The sequence below is a fragment of the Cyprinodon tularosa genome, unplaced genomic scaffold, assembly GCF_016077235.1.
Source record: "Cyprinodon tularosa strain WSP-4 unplaced genomic scaffold, ASM1607723v1 ctg383, whole genome shotgun sequence".
In the NCBI taxonomy this organism is placed as follows: Eukaryota; Metazoa; Chordata; class Actinopteri; order Cyprinodontiformes; family Cyprinodontidae; genus Cyprinodon; species Cyprinodon tularosa.
Genome location: NW_024039100.1, coordinates 335,219 through 360,062, shown reverse-complemented (window position 1 = coordinate 360,062; position 24,844 = coordinate 335,219). Strand labels below are relative to the sequence as shown.

The 24,844-nt window shown below is 38.4% G+C and overlaps 1 protein-coding gene across 3 annotated transcripts in view; it reads left to right on the top strand.

Moving 5' to 3' along the window:
• Nucleotides 1-24,844, top strand: part of LOC119791181 (neural cell adhesion molecule 2-like) — a 486,158-nt gene that overhangs the window by 439,954 nt on the left and 21,360 nt on the right. The window contains exons 16-17 of one of the 3 annotated variants that reach the window (XM_038297130.1): nucleotides 19,964-20,171; nucleotides 20,493-20,532. In XM_038297130.1, the coding sequence (XP_038153058.1) occupies nucleotides 19,964-20,171; nucleotides 20,493-20,532 (248 nt within the window). The remainder of the gene's footprint in view (nucleotides 1-19,963; nucleotides 20,172-20,492; nucleotides 20,533-24,844) is intronic. The other 2 variants (XM_038297129.1, XM_038297128.1) reach the window with 2 other exon arrangements.

The following is a 24,844-nucleotide window of genomic DNA, read 5'->3' as shown; positions in this document are numbered from 1 at the left end:
TCTGGATCTGTTTCAGATAAATTAACATGCTTGTAATTATCTTTTTGTTTTTTCTGTTATCTTTTAATCAATGATTTATTTCGTAATAATGATTTATGTTCACAAAAAACATTGTCAGGCTTTGGTAAAGAATGAAATCTGAAAAAAAATATAAAACTCAAATCCAGAGAGATACTATATATGTATACCACATATGTATACTAAAGAATCTTTGACAGATTAAATCTGTCCGCATATTTTCAGGATAAATACTCTTTTCAAAAACTGTTCTTGTTTTACAGGCGCAGAGAACAAGAAAAAATACTTAACAGACAAATCAGATTGCTCAAAAAGCCATACCCCATACTCCTACTGCTATTTCCCACACAACCTGCTGGTTTGAATATGGTTGAAGGTCTTCTGTGGTTCCGAGAGATTAAACTTGTGGACCATGTTTCCAGAACAATGAAAAAGTCCCTTTAATCCTGTTATTTTTAAGGTTAACTAACACTGAGCTTCTTCTCCAAAGAAAACTCTCTCAGGGACACTGAAAAAAGGATGCATTTTCTTCAATGCTGGTACCGATACAAAACTCTGTCGCTCCATCAGCATTTTGCAGTCTTCTTTTCAGCATTTAAAAGTTGTCAACTATGACAGCCTTATAACCAGCTCAGATCAAAGCTGATCCTCATCTAGCAGCTGGCTGCCAGAAAAGATGTTTAGCAATTTTTTCTCCTGAGTCTTCAGGCTCTCTCTCCTCAACTGAGAACAAGATGAATGGATTGAGGAGATCCTCAACAGGGCTCTTCCACTGCCCACAATGATTTTAATCCCCTGCCATTTCTTGTAATCCAATTTGCATTGTACTCTATCTTGATGTTCCTCTCTCTGCATGGTGGAACCAAAAAGAGGGGAACTTCTTGTACCTCCTTTGTTGAATTACAACCTCCAACTTGGTGGTGGGTTTGCATGTCCCTATGATCCTGAGAACTATGCTCCCCTCCAGACAAAGCTAAGTTTGAGTGCATAGGACAAGCTTAGTGGTTGTTAGGGATCCCAACATGACTGCAATTCCAACCAGCTCCCAGAGTACATAACTTTAGTTAACTCTATATGCATCACCAGCTGCATATTGGTCTGTCTGTGAACACAAGCCAACGTCACCTTCACCCCCCTTAATACTCACCCGCAGAAACATGCAGCAGCATACCCGGACTTTAGTGTTCCTGTTCTGTTTTGGAAGCTATTGAGTCTAATCTGGAATTTACTCTCACCATATTTTGGTCCTCCATTGTCATTCCACACGCCCTTATTTCCCTCTTCTGCATTCATTATTAACATCCCCTTGCATCCTTCTTCACCTGTGTGGGAGCGCAAGCACGCCACACAGGTGATGCTTGGTTGGTTTCTGGCGGTTTCATCTTTACACATAATATTTTTCCGTGTGGATAGCCTAGTTGACTTTTTATGGTTGTAGCCTATTTTGACCTCAACTTTAGCTTTGGGGAGGGTTGCGTATGGCAAATTGACCCTAAGGATGAGAAAGGATAGCATGGCTGACCACAACACAATGTATACCATAGCTGTTGAGAGAGTCTAAGGGTACTCTCCTTGAACCCACTGACAGGGGTTCTTGCATCTGGTTGTAAAGCTTTCACTCCTGGTAGACCCTCTAAAATGGATCAGTAAATTATTTCATGATTACGGAGCTGTAACAGAACGGTCTCAAACAAAAACAGATTTCCTGTTTGCCAATCTTGGTGCCACACAGTAAGCAGGTGTCACACAAAGCTCTGTTAGAGGATAGCACCCTGGGGCAACCATGTTACCCTAGTAACAAATAGATCCTTGTTTATATATTTAAAACTGGTTGTTTAGGAAAAATGCCAAGAAGAAGTTCTCCAGACAAGATAGATCTAAGATTAAGTTTTTGTAAGCAAAATCACGAGTTTAATTTGCTGTAAGCAAATAAAAGCATGCTGCTAAGTAAGGGGGGTTCTGTCATGCTCTGGGTCTCTGATAACCTCCAAAATGTACTAAAACTTATTTGACACTTGGGTCTCCAAAGCTATATCTGATCCCTCTCTTTGCCACCTGATGGTAAATCAAGAGCAGCACAAAATAGAGGCTTCAGTAAAAGTGACACAAATTGTTTATTTATGTAATATTGAATGCATTTTCTGCGATGGACTGGCGACCTGTCCATGGTGTACCCCGCCTCTCACCTGTAGACAGCTGGAGAGCACCCCTCATGACCCTACTTGGGATAAGCGTGTTAGAAAATGGATAGACGGATGAATAAATATTCTCAAATTAAAGGTTTTAAAGAGCTTTTTTTTGGGGGGGGGGGGTCTTTATATTGAGTTCCATTAACTCTATGTCTATCTGCCCTAAACCCTTTGAGCTCTGATTTTAAGTAAAAATAAAAATATTACATTTATTAATAGATAAAAAAACAGATAAAACACAGCAGTTCTTAAGCATCTCTCATCTAACATAAAAATGCTGAAATCTATAATGAAACAAGGACTATATAGCTGCCCCATACCAGTACTCTAAAGGAATTGTAGAAAATGAAGTAGTTTGATGTCTGGGCTCTCTTGATTTCCCCCCTGCAGCCTGATTCAGTGGGCCGTCGCCAGAGCCCAGCTTTGTTGTGACTGTTGCATTTCTTTCTTGGCTCCTTCCTCCTTCTTTTTTTTTTTTTTTTTTTGGTCATGCGTCATAAAGAGGCTTTGATTGAAAAAGCCATGATGGATTTTCTTTGTAATAATCTCATCAAAACACTTGGGGGAGAATGATCATGACAGGCTTTTTTTCTTCTATTCTAGGTACCTGAGAAAATCTTTAATTTTATTAGTGGTGGTAGAATATACAGGAAGTAATCGAAGGAAATCAGAAATACCTTTATAGATGCCCTTTTGAAAAACTTCCACGTACATTTTCTAAATAAAATTTTTGAAGCAGTGCAATAAATAGTTATGCTTTTTTGTAATTTACTTAATTATTAAGTAATGGTAGCATAATGAGATGAACAGTTTTTGCTCATGAATTAGATTCATTCTAGTTTTGTCAAACTCTGCTAAACAAAGGCTCTCTGTACTTGAACCTCAGTCAATTCATGCCTCAAAACAAAGGTAGCAATAAGATATTTTGGTATCCGGCCAAACAATGGATTCCTTGCTCTTTGAAGTTGATAGTAGTGTTGCGACAATACTGATACCAGTATCGGGCCGGGCCCCAATACTGCACTAAAATGGTGGTATCGGTATTGGCAATTACCAATAAATAGGGCACCGATACCGTAAACCAAAAGTTTATTCAACTATTGTCACCCATTCCAGGTAGACGACAAAAAGTTCTACTGGATTCACTTTGTATTAGTCTATTTTCTGCTTTACAAAGGTAGGCAGTAGCCTGACAAAGCCATGATATGCACTTCTTTATATATGTATATATATATATATATATATACACACATTAATTTCAAACAGATGGTATCGGTATCGGCCAATACTACACAGCCAGGTATCTCTATCGGGGCCAAAAAATGGCATCGGCTCAACACTAGTTGATAGTACTGATTGTGTTTTTAGAATCGAGGTGCTGTGGAGTAGCTTTTAGCAGAGGATCTTTGACTTGCTATAGTGCAACCTACCTCAATTTTTTTCCCCCCAAACTACCTTAGTCTGGGAAAAAAAACAAAAAACGACAGAGGTCAGATTGCAGTCTGTTCCAAAGGGATTATTTTTACCCCTTATAATAAGTTCTGTTTTATATTGTTTCTTGGAAATGCTTTTAGTTACCTTGAAGATTAGAAGTTTGCATCTTCTCCACTGAAGAGATATGTCTCTATAGTGTTAAGTGCATTGGCCCACTACAGATATTTTTCTATTTTAGAATAAGTAAAGCTATGAATTTCAGCAGTCAGCCTAAATTTAAAGTCATTTTTTAATTTTATATTTCCCACATAAGTTTTTAAAACAACAGAAACATCACATGCTGCTTATATAGTCCTAAATAACTCAATTTTAAAAACATTATACTGAGGTCATGGCAGAGGAATAAAGTAAAACCTTTTTAGATTTTAGAGTAGCTCATATTGTTCAGTTTTGTCATCATCTTTCTTTAATGCTGAGGGACATAGAGTACAAAGAGTTCTGCTTTATATGCTGGAGGTATAATGACTTGTTTTAGAACAAAGTAGTGGCTAGATCATTTAAACTAAAGAATTCTAGCATTAACAGAGGATGTATATACTCTGTTTCCCTGTTTAGAATCTGTTTTATTCCAGATGAAAGGGCATTGCTTTGCCTTTGAAATCCCTCTAAAGAACCAGTAAACCAAGGAAAAAAACTGCAAGTACAGCATGATAATCTTCCAAGCAAGTTCTTCCATTACCAGGCCACGTAAATCAAACTACCATGTGGGATCATTGCAAAAGGAAGGACAGGGATTTAACTGCAAACAGAACTGTAATCAAAGGCCTCTGTTTGTTTGCCATAGTCAACATTATAATGCTTATAATAAAGTCACTGGTGTACAAGTATGATACATGATCCCTGCTGATGTGTTCCCATTTATTTATTCATAGAGCATATAATCTCATTTCCGTCAGAGGATTGGGTTTCTGAGCACATCTACAAAGAGATGATATCAGTGTCATCCTGAAAAGCTGAAAGAGGAGGAAAATGAGTCAAACACCAAGCTTGATATGTAATACAACTCACAATACCAGCCACAACAAGCAGCTGTAATATGCACAATCAGAGTCACTTTGCAGCTGTAACAAAGTTTGGGATTGGAGACCTTGTGTGGGGAGGAAAAAATGAATACCTCTTCAAAGGTGTAAATGCACGTTGGTGATATTCAGGCTTGAATAACTACAGAATCGCAGCAAATATTGATTGGATCCTTTGCAGTATTATCATATTCTGATGAACAGACATCTCAAGCTAGAGTGCCCTCTCTCTGAATCTTGCTTTACCCTGCTTGGCGTCTTCAATGTAACTCATAGAACCACTGGGCTGTTGGTAGGTCTCAACCAAATGAAAGGTGAGGCAAGGACATGGCACCATCCTGTGGTGGAGGCCCATCTACAGACATTGAAAGAGGCAGCTTCTTGAAGCATAGAATGGCATTAGATATTAACCAAAAATCCACTGGCTGCTTATTAGGTACGCCGGTTTGCCTCGCTGAATCCATATCAGCTCATCACAAGGCAGCACTTTGCTTTCAGACATCTAGACTTTAGGTTTAAAAGAAGATACACTTTGATAGGATGGATTAGCTCTTTTAACCTCTTTCTACAATCATTGTATGCAGAATGCCATCTCAGACCCTCAAAGTTGATGGCTACAGCAACAGAAGACCTCACCAGATGCCATTCCTGTCTGCTTAGAAGTTTAAAATGTGTTAATGCCAAAAGCGTCAAAACGGCATCCAATGCCTCAGCTTGGATGCTTTTGAAGTCAGGCTCCTTGGACGCTGGACTTTATGGATTCTTGAAGTTTGACGTTCTGGATGCTCAACACTCCAGACATTGACTTTGTCTATTCTTTTTCTTGCATTCTTCAGTGTTTGGCTTTGTTTGCTGAAAAAAAAGTAGTTGAAATAGGGTTTTAAGGGAGAAATTGTACCTGAGACTCTAATCTGTGCAGTCAGTTTTAAACCATTATAATCCTTTTTAACTATTCTGTTCTTGCATGGAGCAACAGAACCCCCACATACCAGGTATGCAACAGTCCTGGGAGTCCCAGATGACAGCTGCCTAAAGCCAAACAGGCTGTTGGGCATTTCCCGGTGATGTTTGTGGTGACTTTTTTTAGGTTTGTGGTAAAAACTGCAATACCAGTAAAGTTTAACCCCTGCATAATACTGTAGATTCATTTTTAAGTTTTATGCTAAAAACTCTATGGAAGTGAGTTGAAGTGAAGTTCTCGATCAGCTTCTCTGATTGGTTGATGTTAAGCATCCAATTGCAAAAGTTCAGATTTAAGAAATGGAAATACCAACGCTCAAATCAAGCCGCTGGACTTCTCCATCATTTCCAGGGCAGTCCCCCATAGACTTTACATGTTAACCAGACAGCCTGACACACCAAATCAGAAGAATCAGAATCAGAATCAAGTTTATTGCCAAGTAGGTTTGCACTTACAAGGAATTTGACTTGGTGTTGTTGGTGCAGACAAAAAACAAAACAAAATAGCAAAATAAGATAGAATATATATAAAATATATATATATATATATATACACAGAAGCTATATACAAACAGTAGACTGTGCGTTAATGTAACGCAGAAATACTGAATGGGGGAGAGAAACATTGTCCAGTGTCACGGGCGGGTCTTGGCCTTGTTGATAAGGCCGATAGCAGATGGGAAAAAACTGTTTTTGTGACGGGAGGTTCTGGTCCTGATGGACCGCAGCCTCCTGCCAGAGGGTAGTGGCTGAAATAGTCTGTGACTGGGGTGCGAGGGATCAGCCACAATCTTCCCTGCACGCCTCAGAGTCCTGGAGGCGTGCAGCTCCTGGAGAGATGGGAGGTTGCAGCCAATCACCTTCTCTACAGACCGGATGACACGCTGCAGTCTGCTCTTGTCCTTGGCGGTGGCACCAGCGTACCAGATGGTGATGGAGGAAGTGAGGATGGACTCAATGATGGAGGAGTAGAACTGCACCATCATTGTCCTGGGCAGGTTGAATTTCTTCAGCTGCCGCAGGAAGTACATCCTCTGCTGGGCTTTCTTGGTGAGGGAGTCGATGTTCAGCTCCCACTTTAGGTCCTGAGAGATGATAGATCCCAGGAAGCGGAAAGACTCCACAGTGTCAATGGTGGAGTCACAGAGGGTGATGGGGGTAGCTGGGGCTGCGCTCTTTCTAAAGTCTACAACCAACTCCACTGTTTTTAGAGCGTTGAGCTCCAGGTTGTTCTCCCTGCACCAGGTCACCAGATGGTCAGCCTCCCACCTGTAGGCGGACTCGTCACCATCGGAGATCAGTCCGATGAGAGTGGTGTCGTCTGCGAACTTCAGGAGCTTGACAGACTGATGACTGGAGGCTCAGCTGTTGGTGTACAGGGAGAAGAGCAGAGGAGAAGGAACACAGCCCTGGGGGGAACCAGTGCTGATGAGCTGTGAGTCAGAGAACTGTGTTCCCAGCTTTACGTGCTGCTTCCTGTCCGACAGGAAGTCATTCTTTGTAAATACACCTTAAGGTGGGGGATCTATTTTAATTGTATAAATGTTTCAGCTAGCTTTGTGAACTTCTTTACACCATCTGAAAATTATTTAGACATCAGAGCCTACCTGAGACCTCGTCTTCTGTATCATAGAGAGCACCAAGAAATTAATCTTGACTATCCTGAGACGACCAAAAGTAAAAGGGACAGCTGATAAGTTAGATGATTTTTTTGTTTCCACAAAAGTTCATTATCAGATCAATTTTCCAGCTCTATGGTTGTTCCTAAAGATTTTATGAAGCTTTAAATTAGTTGAGGAAATACCCTGTAAACTGAGTTGTAAGTATGTCAAATTAAAATGCATGATGGAGGAATAATTAAATGAAACCAAGTGAAGACTTTTTATTTATCACCTTAATATATAATCACTGACCACATTATGTTTAACCCTTGCTGGTAAATGGTGGAAGAGTCTTCACCCCATGCATTAACAAGGTGTCAGAGACATTTGCCTGAGGGTTTAGGCCTTGAACTCGCAGCTGTAGTCCTGTGTGGTCTGACTCTCTGGAAAACTTCACTTATTTCCACAGCAACTCTTTATACGGCTTTCTTGTCGCTTTAGATAAAACATTAGCTGCAGATATCAAGGTCTTGATGTTGAAATTTTTTCTTATACCTTTTTTAACCCCAGACTGCGGCAATTACCAAAGAAGTGGACCAATCTTTTTCTTTGAGGAGGACTGTAAGAAATGCTGCCTACTTGCGCTTTAAGAGTAATTTACCATGGTTTTTCATTACTTCTTCGCTGGCTCTTGAGTGCACTTGAGCTTCATCTGGGATCGACTGCTTCCTCTGAGGGAAATTGACAAAAAGGAGGACTCATCCCTCTCCTTCAAACTGAGGCAGTTTAATTATTAAGTTCCATTTTCAGAGGTCCTCAAAGAAAGTTTTCCCCTCAGGCCTTCACATATCAGACCATCCATGCAAATGAATCCTCACACTCGTCCCCTAACGATCATGTTTATCCTCACTAATGTCACAATCAATGAGCTCTCTTCTGGTCATTATTAATTGAGTCACCTCCTCCCAGATACAATCTATAGACAGTCAATCATGGGTCAGGTTTTAAGAGATTTTATTGTCAGAGATGTATATGAATGTCTTCAGGTGCCACCCATCCTCTTGGATGTCTATCTATCCTGCTAATAGGCCTATAGATCAGCAAGTAATCAGAGGAAGCCAGGAAAAGGGTTAATAGAGCAGAGAAATAAGAATTGATGGTTGCTACGTTCCTACTTTAAGAAAGTTTGAGAAACTTGAATTGGAAGAACAAACGATTTGCTGCCCAAAGGCTTTAAGTAAGAAATGTTGATTACCTTGCCAGGATGACACAAGACGAAGACATTCATCCATCCAATTGATTCATAGCTTTAATATTTCAAGAAGGGTTTGCAAACTGAGCTACAAAAAGCAACTGCTTGTTATTAATTCTGAAACATGCGTTTGTTAAGAAATTTTGCTCATTCTCACACATGAATATATACAATCTTAATTAATTGAACATCAAAGATTTGATTGGAGAAAAAATAGGAAACACTATAACTTAATCGATAGTTACCTCTTGAATTAGTTCCAGAGAAGTAACCATCTCAGGTATTGCCAAACAACTTTGATTCAACCAAGCCATTTCATAATTCTCAGAAATTCTGGAGTAGATTTAGTGGTAGGTTTTCAATTTTTATGGTTTATAGTTATTATAAGCATATCTATGTTAAACTTTTTATTTGGTTTATGCCAAACAGATCCCCACTTTCTGGGTTAAAAATCATTCTGGAAGTTTTACGGATGAAAGCTACAGCTTTACCTCCTCCCGGCCTTCTTCTATCCAGTTTGCCAGCCAGTTACCAGATCTGCTAATGCTAATCAACCAAACAGTTATTTTACCATTCAGTAACCAGAACCTTGGACTACGAATTCAGGCAGACAGACTGAAGTGATTTTATATAGGTTAGTGACCATGTAACTCTGACATACGAGCGTGACTCACTAACCTGGTTATAAAGTTCAGTCTGAGCCCAGAGAAAGAATTGGATTCCAGCCGTACACGGCAGATGATACCCAGAGAATTCCAGGAGCCGTAGCCAAAAGGCTGCTGAGTTGGCTGAAGAGCAGAAGCCAGTGGACGAGGGAGAGCAGGTGATTCCAGAAGGAGAAGCCAATGCCAGTGTCAATGAGGCAAACAGAAGTCCAGGCAAGAAGATCAGAGATCCAAAGGGATACGATAAGGAAATCCAGCAGGAGTCCGGTGACAGGTCGGGCAAACGGATCAGAACAGGGGCAGGCAAGCTCAGTGGTCTGAGGGCAGAAACTAGTCAGGATCAGGTTATCAGAACAAACAAACTGGGTACGCTAGAGGACTCCCACCCACAGTTTGAATAATCTGGCACTGATGGCTTGGAGCAAACAGTTTAAATTGAAGTTGGAACAGGTGCATAAGATGAGTGGTAATGATAAACTGGTCAGAGCTAGGTACAGTAGGTGGATGTAATGAACCATTAGTCAATCGTCAATGCCGACATCATGACATCAGTTGAGGTGAAGGCAGCCTCTTTTTGAGTTCTGCTCAAAAAACTTGACCGATGTTCACCCTTGTTTTGCTACTTTCTGAAGATTCCTCAGCTTTATGACGCAGCTATCAGGCAATGCCTGAGCTCCGTCTCACATGACTCTAACCTACGATTTCCTTTGATGCAGAATCTTTTTATTTCAACTTTCACATCATAACCAGGTGTAAATGTTTTTTGCATTTTGGATGCATCAAAATGTACAAAAAATATTTATTTTTTTATACTTTTTTCGGTAGAATTGTCTTTTCTTGTATTCTGTGCCCCTCTAGATGCTCTGTGGGTGTATCATTTTTATTTTATTTTAACAAATCCTTTTTATTATAAATAACAAAAACATTGTATGACCTTTAAAGTGACCTGTCCAAAAACATTATTCCAAAAATCCTGGTTTTTGTCTTTGTTGTCCAGAAAAAGATTCTGGCCTTAATATGTTCAGGCCTTTTTGAAAACATAAGGGGTAAAGTTGCTTAAATGGATGAATAGCTTAATTTGTGTATTTTGACATGATTTTATACTCAAACATTTTTCCTAACCCTAAGGTCATTAGACCAATCCAATCCAGATTTATTTGTTAAGCACCTAAAAACAACCAGAAAAATATAAATAAATAAAACAGTTCAGATTAAAAAAACATAACAGCTAAAACATTGGTAAAAATAAAATTCACACAATCAAATCAATAAAATTGTTTAAAATAAAAGATAAAAATGATAGAAAAATAAAATAAAGCCCATTCTTTTGCTAGGTGTTAAAGGCCAAGGAGAAAAGGCAGGTTTTCACAAGAGATTTAAAAACAGTCCAAGAAGAAGTCCAATGTGCAGAGGAAGGTCATTCCAGAGCTTTAAGCAATTTCTTAACAGTAGATTTCTTGCCATACCTAATATTTAATAACTGACGATGGTAGTTTAAAACCCAGTTATTCTCAGATAAAGAAAACCATTAGGATTATATGTATATACATTTATTTAACACTGCTTTATTCACCAAAATTTCACCTGAGCATTTACAACAGAAAGAGAAATGGAGCCCCAACACATTGCGCATAGGGCTCCAAGTGCATCACCGAAAACTTTTCCAAGTCTGTGAATATCATCATAAAAAATTAATATTTAGAATTAAAATGTTTAAAGCTTTTTATTCCAAACAAACAATAAAAGACAAAGATATTTACTTACTAGGGTGATGAACCTCTCTCCAGTCTCTTTCGCAGGTGAGGGAGGGTGTCTCCTCTGTTCCATTACGCCTTATAAAAAGGCATTAAGAATCAAGTGCAGGAAAGAGTAGAAAGAAGAGGCAGCAGGGTGAGTTAATGAATAAAAAAACTGCCTCCTAACATTGAAAAAAAGCTGCAACTGGGGCTATTTAAATTAACATAAAAAGGGCAATAAACTACTTTGAACACTGTCAATTTAAAAAAATTGCCTTAAAGCTATTATGCAGCTCTCAGTAGTAGCTGAGAGGGAGAGAAATAAAAAGGAAAGTAGAAAAGTAACATTCTTCTTTGAAAAATGGGGGGAAAAAAGATAAATGCAGAAGCAACAAAGACATCACAAATCATCCCATGTTCAACTTTTTATTGCTGTCCTGTTTCAAAGATGGTTTACTCTGAAGAGCAGTGTTGAAATCTGGTCATAAAAAGTTTAGTTTTAGTTTTGATAAACCCTCGCAATGACTCCTCCTCAAAAAACAAAACATGTCCCGAACATATGGGTGAGTTCCTTCTCTATTATCAGACCTTTTATAGGTTTTTCCCTTGAATTAAATAAATACATAAATGTGAATGTAAAGTGCCTTGAGATGACATGTGTTGTGAATTGGCGCTATATAAATAAACTGAACTGAATTGAATACATATGATAACAGCATTAAAAAATTTATTTTAATGTTTCCTTCTTTAATCCGTCAAATAAAATCCCCACTTAATTAACTTTTCCTCCCTCACTTGGAGAAACACAATTATCTTGGGGAATGTTTTCATTAATGAAAGTGGATTCAACTTTGTTCTAAAAATGATTTAAAGGTTATTTTATCTGTTTTTAAGTATATTTTTTTCAGTATCTGTCCAATCTGTTCAGTGACAGAGCTAGAGGGGGGGCCTCACCACCTCTGGTGTAAGCAGTTCTCCTCTAAACAAGAGTGTGAAGCAGTGATACCATCATCTCGAATGTCATATTTTGACATATTAAAGTTCGTTTATTAACCCAAAATTGACAACAATAGTACAGTTATTATATATTAGTCATTAAACATTACAACAATATACTACTAATAAAGAGGACTAATACAGAACTCATGTTCTTATAAAAATTTGTTTGGATTATTTGTGTAGGACAGTTTGTTTCTAAAGCCATCTAGGAGCCTTGTATGTAATTAAAGATACAGATCACTGCTTTACCCTTTAATATATATTATGTAAAACCATGAGTTAATTTCAATGGTACTGAGGTATAAAAATGGGTGTAGTTTTATTAGATAAGGCTTTATAAAAAAAAATCTGGTGTATCTGTAGCGATTCACCTGGAAAATATAGATATGGTTAATTAACTAATTACTTCATCAAAGTTGTTAGTTAATAAAAAAAATTTTTTGGGTTGGTTCATTACCAGTGTAGATTGATACTGAACTGCTTTCGGCACCTAATGGTCACTAGACCTGTTTCAAATAAGCTGCTGTTGCAAATCAAGGGGTCTTTTTTATCTTCTCATAATACACTTTTTTTTTTTTACTCTTTCTGAGTTTCAGTTTATTGTTTTAATGGTCTAATGTTTTATTAGTTGGTCATAGGTCTAGCAGCTGTACCTGGCGAGGTCATTTCTGTATTGTATGAGTTTTTATCAGTGTTCAGCACTTTACATAATGTGTTGTTTTCAAAGTGAGCTATAAATAACGTTTAATTGTATTATGAAGTACCTTAATTGATCCAGCTAAACATTGAGGCTTAAACTGACGTTCTAATCACATACCTGACAAATACCATTAGGTAATTTGGCTTTTCTACAGTGGAAAAAAAATGCAGGGGTGTCCAACTTTATTCATTACAAAGTATAAAGTACAGAATGTGTCAAACATTCAGTAGAGATATTGATCTGGGCTGACGTGACAACATCGTGCACTGGCTGCAGATTGGTTGGCTGAACACCCCTGTCGTCAGTGTCTGTTCCACCACATCCTAAAGGGGCTGTCATGATGACTGTGGAGGTCATTGGAGACCAGTTAACTTATCCTCATGTGCAGGGAAGCAGCTTTAGATGATTTAAGCTCAGTGACATGGTGTATTATCCAGCTGGAAGTAGCCATCAGGAAATGAGTAGACTGTGGGTATTAAGCGATGGACAAGGTTAGGAACAATATTCAGGAAGGCTTTGATGTTTAAATTAGTGCTAAAACGCCAAATTCTACCAAGAAAGTTTCCTCCAAACCATGAACTGGTAAGGTACTATAGACACCAGTCTGAATCATCAATACAAGGCAGGATAGATCCATATTTTCATGGTGTTGACACCAAATTTTGACCCTATTATGTATCTTAAAGCTGAAATCAAGACTAATGGTTTCAGGCATCATTTTCCAATCGAGTCTTTATGTACAAATGTCTGTCCTAACCCCTTGATCACTCAATCACTATATAGAGCAGGGACTATAGAGTGGACTTTATAGGGAACTCTGTTTTTTTTATCACCCAGACATTCAAACGCTCATCTACAGTAGTAGATATCAATATTCTAAATTTCCCCACTTTCCATGTGGTTCCCTTGGCTGGTCCTCTACAATTCCTTTTCAAACATCGATCTTTGCATTTAAATATTCTCTCTGCATGATTTATGGACATTAAGATCTAAAGAGAACCATCATCTTCTGGTCAGACCCTGTAATTCATTCAATGGGTGGTGTTTGACTGGGAAGGGCCATTTTCAATGGCTGCTACTTCAATGGCTGCTATACTATATATCGGGCGACAGTGGTGTCGGATGTTGGAGTTTGCCCTGAAATCGAAGGATTGATGATTGAAGCCCCGGCTCTGACTTTCCATGTCATTTCATTGTCTACTAATGGTGGTCAGAGGGCCCGGTGGGGCCAGTGTATGGCAGCTGTACGGCCAGGGCAGCTGTGGCTACAATGTAGCTTGCCACACATGTGTTTGAGTGTTTGGATAAGTGACTGAATGTTGTGGCCATTTTCCAATTTACCATTTATATAGTGGTTAGGATGGATATTGAGACAAAGCCCTGCCCTGTCCTGCCCCTCAGTATTCTCCCCATAGTCTTCTATTCCCCATTCTCCCATGAATGTTGATTTAAACCCTATTCTTTACCATTTTCATTGGTTTAAACTCCAGCATGCTGTCTCCACGAGGTGTTTCCAGGACTGAACATTGAGCAGCTATTGCTGTTACCGAGAAGATTAACAGGTGTTTTAATTAACCAGCCAATGAGGTTACAAACCTCAAGAACTTGATGGTCATTGAATGGCCGTTCACTTAAGGAAGTAATTGGTCCAAAACTTAAAGACATAGCAGCTTCTCTTAATAGCTACCAAGGCATTGCTGTCCTTACAATTGCTGCTTTGTTTTGTAACCATCGATCATAAACCAGAGCAGCCTGTTTGACATTAACTGCTGTTTAACATTAAAAGTAACTAAATCCCATAGCTGGTTAAAACATCTAGATCCCTGAAGGAAAGAAATTGGTTTGTGCTAACAAGCAACATAAACAGAAAACAATGAGAGAAAGAGAGATGTCTTAATAATAAAGGTAAAATGAGAATTTCTGGACATTATAACACAGCCAACAATACAAAGAAGCTCTTTTTTTTCATGACATTTTCAGTAAAACAGGTTTTTATTTTTTCTCTAAATGAGAAGAAATAACAGAATGGAAGAAAATGATGGTTATTATGGTTATGTCATGAATTCAAGTGTAAATTATAGATGGCAGAAGACAAGCGAAATTACATTGTGAGCCTAAATTGAAAATTGACAGCCCAATAAATTTGACAGCGCTGGAAAATGTTCCATTTATCTCTTTTTGAAATCAACAATCAGCCTTCAGCCGGCATTAGTTTGCCAGATTGAGTTTCTTTCATTCCTCCCTTGAGTCCAAAATGTACATGTGATTAAATAGGGCAGGAAGAGGAAGCGTTCAGGCTGTGTGGTCGGGATGTTTCTACCAGAATGACCTCCGGCCAGAGAGCATGAAATAGGGGACGGAGCTGCAGGCCGGTCAACGCTGCAGTTCCAAACGCTAGAAAAAATATTACCACAGAGGCAACAGAGTGGATACAACCACCTCCCCCTGTGGATAGATTTAAAATAGAAATATGTTCTACACAACCGTTTGTAGCACTGCTGGGGAAAATGCGTTAACTGAGACAGAAGTTGCAATATTTTATTCAAAGGGAAAAGACATAAATGAAGCCTCTGATATCTGTACATATTTTTATTTAAACATTTTGCAGAACATTCTTACTGGAACTTAATGATTGGATTATCAATGCAAAATAAATAAGATTATTTCTATGGTATTAGCATAGCAGCAATATTCAATGTTGCATTTAATGTAATGCATCTCTGGGTTGCATGCCAATCATTTCTTTAACTTTTAAACACATATTTACCCAAAGTTTTAGCTTCTATTTTCCCTTTTTTCTTTACTGACTTAAAAAATCTTTATTTAAAGAAAATTCAAAACTATATTTGTTTCATTTAATGAGTTGAAAACCTCAAATAACCTCAAAGATATCCTAATGTTTTATGATTCACCTGCGTGTCTGTATTTTATGACCTTAGCTCCTATTTACAGAAAAAGGAAAACAAATTGGAGATATTTCAGAAAATATTTACACCAATCAGAAACGGCTGAATTCCTTTGTGGAAAAAACAAAACAACCAAAAGAAGGTTTTTATGTTTTTTTTTTCCCTCCTCTCACATTTACCTCATGGCCACGAAGCATTTACTTTTATTTTATTACTTTTGAATCCTTTGAAGGACCGACAGCCTAAATAACCAAAGTGTTCTTTTATTCTTTAACCTCGTCCCTGCCCCTAATTTGTTTTTCTTTCCAAATGACCCCCAAAATCGAAAACAAATATTATAAAAGGCATCAAAATAACATGTAAGTTCAAGCTCCAGCTCCATCCTGCTGAACATAAAATTTATGTTTATGGATTTTATTTTATTTTTAAAGAAAAGCAAAAGTTTTAGTAATTTTTTTTAATCTTTTAAGTGTTTTAATAAAAAAAAAAAAAGCAAATTTTGCTTTAGATATAGATGTATAACAAGAGCATATCAAATGGGATGCTTTTTTTAAGATACGTATAGGATGGTGAAGGGAGGAAGATGCAGGCTTTGAGTTCTAAAAAAAGTGCCAGCAATAATGTTAGAGCTTAAATCTACAGCAGACAGAGGATTAAAGTGAGTGAAGTATGGCTCAGATGAAGGATCAGCATTTCTTTTTTTTTTTTTCCTTCGGAAAATGGTAATGCTTGAGGGCAACTCTTGAGGTGTTGTTTACTGCCCCCGAATCTGCAGCTTCAGCAGCCAAATTAGCTGAAATAAACCTTCAAAAGGGTGAGACAGAAAACAGTAGCCTGTGGCAATGAAAAAAGATATTGATCCAGTTTTGAAGTTGCAAATCCCACGTTGCTCCATTTTGTGAGAAAGCGAAGAGTTTTAATTAGAGCTCCCTTTGCCACCAGGTTCTCTGTCTGTGTCTCTCAGAGCCTGGGATCGCTGCCAGGCTCTATTGTCTGAAGCCTCGGCTGCAGGTCGAGAACAAAGTCGCAGACGTGAGAGTCATTTTGGTTGAGACTTCCACCGCTGCTAGAGGAGAATTCAGGTGCTGTTATGCAGCACAAAGCATACACTGGGTCCATAATGAACTTTTAACAGAGGTTTTTCTGAATTAACTCGAACATAGCCGATGTGACTAACAAAACAATAACATTTGTGGCTTTTGGAATATTTTGTCAATCTTTTTCCCTCATATCTGTTTTTGATCATTTTTACACTTGCTATAAACCGTATCATCATTTTCTCTGATTACTTTGCATAAAGTGTCATATTTAGATCCCGAAGTGTTGGTAATTTCATCTCTATTGTTGCTTTCCTTACCAGTTACAAACAATGTTTTTGAGACTGTGACAATGTGCCAAAGGGACTCTTTTGTAATTCTGTATACTTTAAGCCTAAAGCCTCATGTTCCAGGGTTAATTATATTGAACTCTTCTCCTTTCAAAAAAGAAATCCACTGATGGTTGCAAATTAAACCATGTTAGGTAAAGCACTTATAGGATTTCTCCTTGAATTGTCAAGGCTGCATACATTTTGACCTTTTGTAGTTCTTGTTTTGTGCATTAATAATGGCTGTAAAGCTTTAGTTTGGACCTTGAAATTTACAGCGAGTCCTCTGGGGTTGGCATTCAAAAGGAGATACTGCCTCCTCCTGTCTTGTCGAGGAGTCAAACACAGAGGTCACCTTTTTGTCAAATAAGTAATCTGTGAGAGGAAGGGTTATCAGTATTCAGGAAGTTCATGGAAAGTTCTGCACCACTGACCCTTGCCTCCTTTCAGAGTTAATTCATTTAAAGGAACTTTACAGGACAAACAAGCAAAAATCTAACTAAGGATAATCTAATTTGTTCTTAATTAAATTCAGTCCAGATTATTCTAATAAGATTGAAACATGTGGTCAGCTTCAGATTTAAAACATGCAAAATGAACCGTATTTGTTTTAGCATTTAACAATAACGAAGTGCTGCACAGAAACAAGTTGCAAATGATTTTATGGTGCTATATTAATCTTTTTATTTTTGTGTGGATGCTATTTTAATTTTTGTTTATTATTGCCCTGATTTGAGCCATTTGTTGCTTTTAAGATGCTATGTAAATAAATATAGTATGGTATGAATGTCATCAGCAAAGCATTAAATCTATTTCCTTAAAATAAAAGGGGTAGCATATTTAGGAACATTTAGTTTAAAGTCTACCACTCAGATTTAAAGCATCAGAAAAGCAGGCATTCCTATATTAGCATCAATTAAAGGGTAATAAAAGTCTTAGAAAGAGATGCAGTTTTACAAACAAGGGCTAAGCCATGAGAACTTTTGATAGAGAACATAAACCCAGTATACAAATTTAAAAGCGGCAATAGTTCATTCATTGCCTCTGTTTCAGTGGGGCACCCAGGAATACTTTCCATAACGAATTTTTTGCCCTTTTCAGGAAATTTTCCAGTCGTGCAAGAATTCTTTGGATAGTAACAGTCGCGCTTACTATTTCACAGTCAGTTGCGCTCATTGGTCAGAGCGTTGGCCAATAGGCACAGACATGGTTTGAAAAACAACGAGTTGTTCTCATCAACAATCTTCCGATGTCTCATTTATCGGGGCGAGACTAAATTACACATTTAATCTCACATTTAGTCTGGTTTATCAGGCTAAGAGTTATGAGCATCTATGAGCCAATTTAGCAGAACCCCATGCACTGCACTTATGTAAACAAGGGAGTTCTTCTTCTTTCAGATTGACAAGGCCGACCTGCGCGATCTCGCAACACAGATCGTTGGGCCATACAGTCTAAAAACATACATCCTGAGCTTTGAAATTTTTAAACCCTGCAATTACATCCTAGAGTTTGATCTTTAGCTGAGTACAAAGATTGAACATATCGTGCAGTTTATGTGCCTGGCCTAAAATGATAAAACAGACTTAATGACAGCAAAGATGTATAGAGTAGTAAGAAAAAATTGTGAATAAAAAAGGTCAGCCTGTTTTCTAGTGTCTTAAGCCTATAGCAGCATACAGAGAAAAGCTATTGTAAGCATGTCGGACTTAAATTTTTATCTGAACAGGTAGGACCATTCTATCTGGAATCAGTGATTACTTATAGCCATGCCTGACCTCCAGCCGTCCTCTCCGATTCTGTTCAGTTTGTTCTACTCCAAGATCACATAAGCCTCCAGCTCTTTTCATTCATCCCCTATGGGGGAAGCACCTTAATGTTCTGCCTTAATTTTTTTATTTCATTATTTCAATTCTTTGCAAACGCTGCTGCCTGCTGTTGAAACCGGTGTGTTTTCCTTACTGTAAAAGTAACATTTCTGCCCCACATAAACCTGTGTTTAGCTGCAAGCTGTGAAACGCGAGGCACCAAAAGGATTGGGTCTGAAACATCAGTATGTTAATGATGCTCTGTGGAGCAGTGGAGTTGGAAAATGTAAACTACATCTCCCCTGCAGAGATGCGTATGGCTGCCACAAAAATGCTGAATGAAGATACAAGGCCTAAGGGTACACAGAGCAGAGCATATGGGTTCTTTTATACAGTGTGAAACACCAAAAGCTTTATTGGATTTTAAAACAAATCAGAAGACCTCAATTCCTAAGAAAAAAGATTTTCGGATCGTTGCAAATCTCCTTTTTCCTTATTTATTCAAGTTTTTGAACCTTTAATCCCAAATAGCGGAAACTTTGTAAAGCAGAAATTGATTTGTTTTGGAGGAGATTTTGTGGGATTCACGCTAATATTCAAGATTATTCCAGGCTCCACTGAGAATCGCGGATTAGTTTGGAAACTCTCCAGCTCTGCTCCAAAAGAATTCATTGACCTTGGAGTTATTCTGAGAAAGTTTTGGACTGAGCCTGCTCCCCAGCTTTTCTCTGTTTTCACTCTTTCAGTGCTGCTGTAGCCTTTTTGTAAAATATAGGGGTGTTGCACAGTGAGGGGCTGACCTTCAGCCCTGGTTCTGCAGGAACCTGACCAAAAGGCTTGTCCTTCAGCAGCACAGTGACTCCCTGCTGGCTCCAGCTGCGCTGCTCTTCAGCTGACTCTGACATCAGAATTTTTATCATGTTATAGAAAAACATGTATTGTAAACTTTTAGACTTGTTGGGCTTCTTTAAGGTGTCTCGGATCTTAGATCTTTTTAGATTTCTCAGGAATGGTTTTCAATAATAAAGATTATTCATTTTAACCCTAAAGATTACAATTAGTAAAACTCGGATATAACCTCTAAAACTTTAAATTAAGGGTAAACTAAGAGGTTTTTACCTCCCAACCTATAGTCCAGAATAGAATGAGAAGTTGTATTAGAGGTGTTGATGTGCAGTCCAAAGGGAAATTGCTAACAGGTGCATTGTTCTTGTGTTTTGTGTCTCTCCGTGTGTGCTTCCCTGCCTTAGCAGAATCCCTGTTCAGCGGCATGGGGCTTGGAGCAGTGGTGGGCCTCGGCCTGGGAGCGCTTCTCCTCCTCCTGGTGCTGGTGGATGTCAGCTGCTTCTTCCTGCGTCACTGCGGCCTGCTCATGTGCATCACGCGCACGCTCTGCAGCAAGAAAACGGCCACCAGTGGCAAGGGCAAAGAAATGGAGGAGGGCAAGGCAGCTTACCTGTGAGTACCAACTTCCCTGTCTTGCTTATTATTTTTTTTGGTTGTTTTCCCTGTTGAAATCTTGGAACAATTATTTGGATTATCGGGGTCAATGTTTGCAAGTCACCAGGTCCTTCATGCTTGAACATCTGCTGTGGGTGTATCAACAAACGTAAAGACCTGAAGGAATGAATGCAAATCTGTAGAAACTCTTCAAGCAGCTTCCTATCTTGGGCACTAATGCTCAAGGAAAATCTACACTCAGTTTAATCAAGTGTCTATATTCATCCCTTATTTGCTACGAATGAGCAAAGGAGACTTTTTTTTTACCGTTTACTGTAGGTACACCTACAACAGCCGCCCAACCACCCTATCAACCACAGTATGTCTCTGATTATGTCTTTCTCACTAACGTCTGTGCCTTTCATACAATGTGCCGTGAGTCCTCTTTCCACATTTGCATGCTCTCTGTGTCTGCATGCCCATAATCCAAGTGTGGTGCTGTTTCAGTTGTCTGGAGCTCACTCTTTACTTTTAGTGCTTCTGTGTTTTGTTATGCTTGCAATGCAAATGTAGTAGACGAGATATTCGCTGCATGAGCTGTTTGTGTAAGTGAGCACGCACTCTTGCGTTGCTTTTTCCTCACAGCATGCAGCCTAGAAGCCCAGCCCTCCTTTAAGTCACAACTCAATCGATTTCCAGATTCATACCCTGCTTATTTGCACGGGAGGCACCGGACAAATCGAGGCTCTCCCAGATGGCGCCGACGGTGTTGGATTCATTGGCCTCAGCAGAACCGCCCTGGGTTTTTTTGTTTTTAAGCTGCCAGTGTGAGAGGAGAAGGAGCAGGGAGGGGGCTTTGACTTTTGCTGAGTCACAAAGTGACAGGCTGCTCAGACTGCATGCAGAAAGCGTGTCGGTGTGACAGCAGAGCAATGCTAAGCACTCCATAGAAGCTGGCATGGTGCTGTTTGTTTAGCAAGGCACAGCTGCAGGTAGATCAATAGCAACTCTAAACCCGAATGATAAATCCTATCTTACTAACCGTTGTGTTGAGTAACATTGTTGTAGCCACATTTTGTGTAAAAAGTTGACATTTTTTCTGTTATATGTTCTTTTTCTATGGTGTTGTAAACCTCTAATAAGCCTCTCTGTACGACTTTAGTATTTCTGCTGATTCTGTCCAGTTTTATTGATGCCTGTTAGAAATGTGACATTCAGACTTTTGAACTCAGGCTTTAAGTGTTGCAGAACCACTTATGAAATATACAGTAGGAGGCTTCTCTTCTATAGGGCCAGCAAATAACCTCACAGAAAGATGTGACCTGATATTTATTAAACTAGTGGTTTTAGAGAAAGTGTAAACCTTCACAGGCTGAATATCCCTGTTATTATTAGTTACAAAAAAAAAGACCCACCAGCACACTGAGCTGCCTAAGAAGGTGATGCAGCATCTAACATCAGAAAGACAACTTCTTCTACACTATGAGCCTTCGGACTGCTCTGCCTTGTTTCTGGATCAACTGGATTTAATTTACCTCCTTTTCATCTGTGAGAGTTTTCTTTATCTGGATGGATGGATGGATGGATGGATGGATGGATGGATGGATGGATGGATGGATGGATGGATGGATGGATGGATGGATGGATGGATGGATGGATGGATGGATGGATGGATGGATGGATGGATGGATGGATGGACAAACAAACGTGATTAGTTTCTTATCCATCCTTCTGACTGGGGTGGACTGACCACAGGACTTTCAGATGAATGTTAAATTGTGCAAACAGGACATATTAAGTTCATTGGAATCTCAACCTCATCGCTCTCCAAATTTAAGGTGGAAATAAATTGGTTAATCAGTTGTTACTGCAGTACCTCTCAGTTGGCTTCGCTGCAGCGAATATAAACCTGCATTGAAGGCAGCAGAAATCTGATCTCTACAACAGATAAAGAGCCAAACTGTTTCAGCGTCTTATAAAAGTGCTCAAGGTAAAACTATCTCTATTTTGAAAAACCCAGATACTATTATTATTGTTACTGTCCAACAATGGTAATAATATTAAAGATATAGAGGACAATCTTTAATTTCCGAGTGAATCATCTAAATAAGTGGTCCTCCTTATTGTCAATCATTCTGGTAATATGTTTACGTAAGGCCGTCCGAGCTCACCCAGTTACGTGTCTCTTTATCTGTGCACGCACCTTTCAAGCGTATATGTGTGAGGAGCTACAGTTTCAGACAGTCATTGAAGCTCACCTTTCTCACCGCAGTTCTTTGGAAATGGCTAAGGGTCGTAAAAGAAAAACTGTCTATGAAGTGTATGAGAAGAAAAGAAAGGCCTCACAAGAAGCCGATATATCCCAGAATGCTTTGTGCGAAGAGCTCTCCTCACAAAACATTGTGGGATTTGCTGTCACAGAGACCCGCTGTCACCATAGACTATCGCTATCTGACAGCTACGACTGATAGCAAAGATGGCCTCCACAATACCTTTAACATAGGCATTATCAAATTATGGTTAAAATTAGGGATGCACGATATTGGGATTTTGGCCAATATCCGATATGCCGATATTTCAAAACTCATGTAGCTGATAACCGATATCGATTCTGATGTTAAAGCTGGACAAAAATAAGTAGTCATTGAAAATAGCAGTTTTGTTATCCATTTCTGACACTTTGAAAAATAATATACTGAAATATATTTTCATATGCTGATATCAAAACACGGCATCGATCTATTTTACTTTCAAAATCTTGTGAAATTTCATCGTTCTGTTACAAACTCTCGTGATATTTTGTAAATTCTTGTGAGATTTTGTTAGTAAAATAGATCGATACCGCGTCAATATATCAACATATAAAAATATGGCAAAATTTCGTGAATTTTCGGGGGATTTCATAGCATAACGATGACATATAGCAATATTTCATTAGTAAAAGAGATTAATATGGTGTTTTTTAAATGGCAATATATCAGCATATGAAGATATTGAGATATTTTAATGTATCAATATTTTTTCCCTCGTCTTTAGAAGTTTTTAAGTCTTCCTCAAAAAAATAAGTTTTTGAGGAAGAAGAAGTAGTAGTATTTTTATTTTTTAGACTTTAGAATCTCAGAAGCTGATCAAATATCGGGTTAAATATCGGTGGGGTGGCCGATGTCCGATATTCAGTTTTAAGGCCGATAGGGGGCCGATTATATCGTGCATCCCTAGTTAAAATATGTGGAAATTACAAATGATGAGGGTGCAGCTTGACCAACATGAGACTGTAGAGGTTTCTGAATCTTTTCACCTGGATAAAAAATGGCTGACGCTAAACTAGTAATGTTTAGGTTGTCGATTGGTTCATTATCTCGGGCATCAGAATAAGAGCAGATTTTAGCAAAAATCCAGAGATTTATAAGAGATTTGGCTCTCATTTGTGTTCCTGTTTTAGTACACTTTGGTGGCAGATTCATCTCCAGTTTGTCAAATTCAGGTTTTTATCGTTCCTGGCCCTTAAGTGGGCTCTTGGCCCTGAAGTTTAGTGCTGAATTCTACATAAAAAAAAACATCCATGCTAAAAAAACAAAGCAGTATCTGCTGAACAAAGCTGACTGCATAATAGAGGGGTTCTGCTGATGTATGTTAGCTCAGGTTGAAGGATTTAGGGCAGACATGTTTGACTTTGAGGAAACCAGACATGTCTCTATGCATACCTGAGGACTACTAATGAGAAAAACGAAGCAAAACAAAAAAAACAAACCCACTCAGTAGCTGAAGCTACTGACAGGCATTTAAATTGGAAAAAAAATGAGGGCCGCTTTTCTGTTAGAAATTATTTACTCACTGATTAGTTCTCCTTAAATCCTGTCAAAGGAACTGCTGCATCTTTGTTGACGACAAATTTAAAGTATTTTATTTGATTGCATTTTCTAAAGCATTTGCAATTTAATTTTGAGGTTTACAGCAGATGTTTTTTTTCCCCCTCTGGATTTTTTTCTTCTATGAAGGCAAAATCCTTGTTTTATTACAGGAATACAGAGAAGCTGGATTTGGCCAGACTTTATAATGTTAAGACAGTTAGCGGTATTAATTTAAAACTCTTAAGCTGCTAAACCTCAAAGCCAACTAGCCAGCTTTGGATTGAGCACACCTGACTTTGTCAGGGTTAGAACTGTAGAGAGACATGTTAAATAAGAATACTCCATCATATATTCAGCTCTTCATTAGAAAACATTTACTCGGCTAACTGACTAGGTAAAGACCAAAAATTTACCTTTTTTTACCTAATAAACAAAAGGTGGAAGCAAAGATTTTTTTTCTAGCTGAGTAAGTAATTAGAACATCCTACAATGACTAGAGGTGCACATTATATGGAATTGTAATCACCCCCACAATATTATATAATTGATAATGACAGTCATACAAGAACAGCAGGATGCTTTATTTGAAGGGATACAATCGTTAAAAGGGTCACAGAATCATGAGATGAATAGCCAGTTATATATTCAGCGAATTGTATGAATTGACCCTAATACTCAAAACTGATGTAGGTTTTTAGTGGCTAAAAACTCCAGAATTGATGGATACATTCTGAAAGGCTAGAAAAAAGACAAAAGTGTTAGAATATTGATAAATATAAACATGTCAAGTATTGCAATTACACCATTTTTCTCATCTTGTGCAGAACTATCCATTTCTTT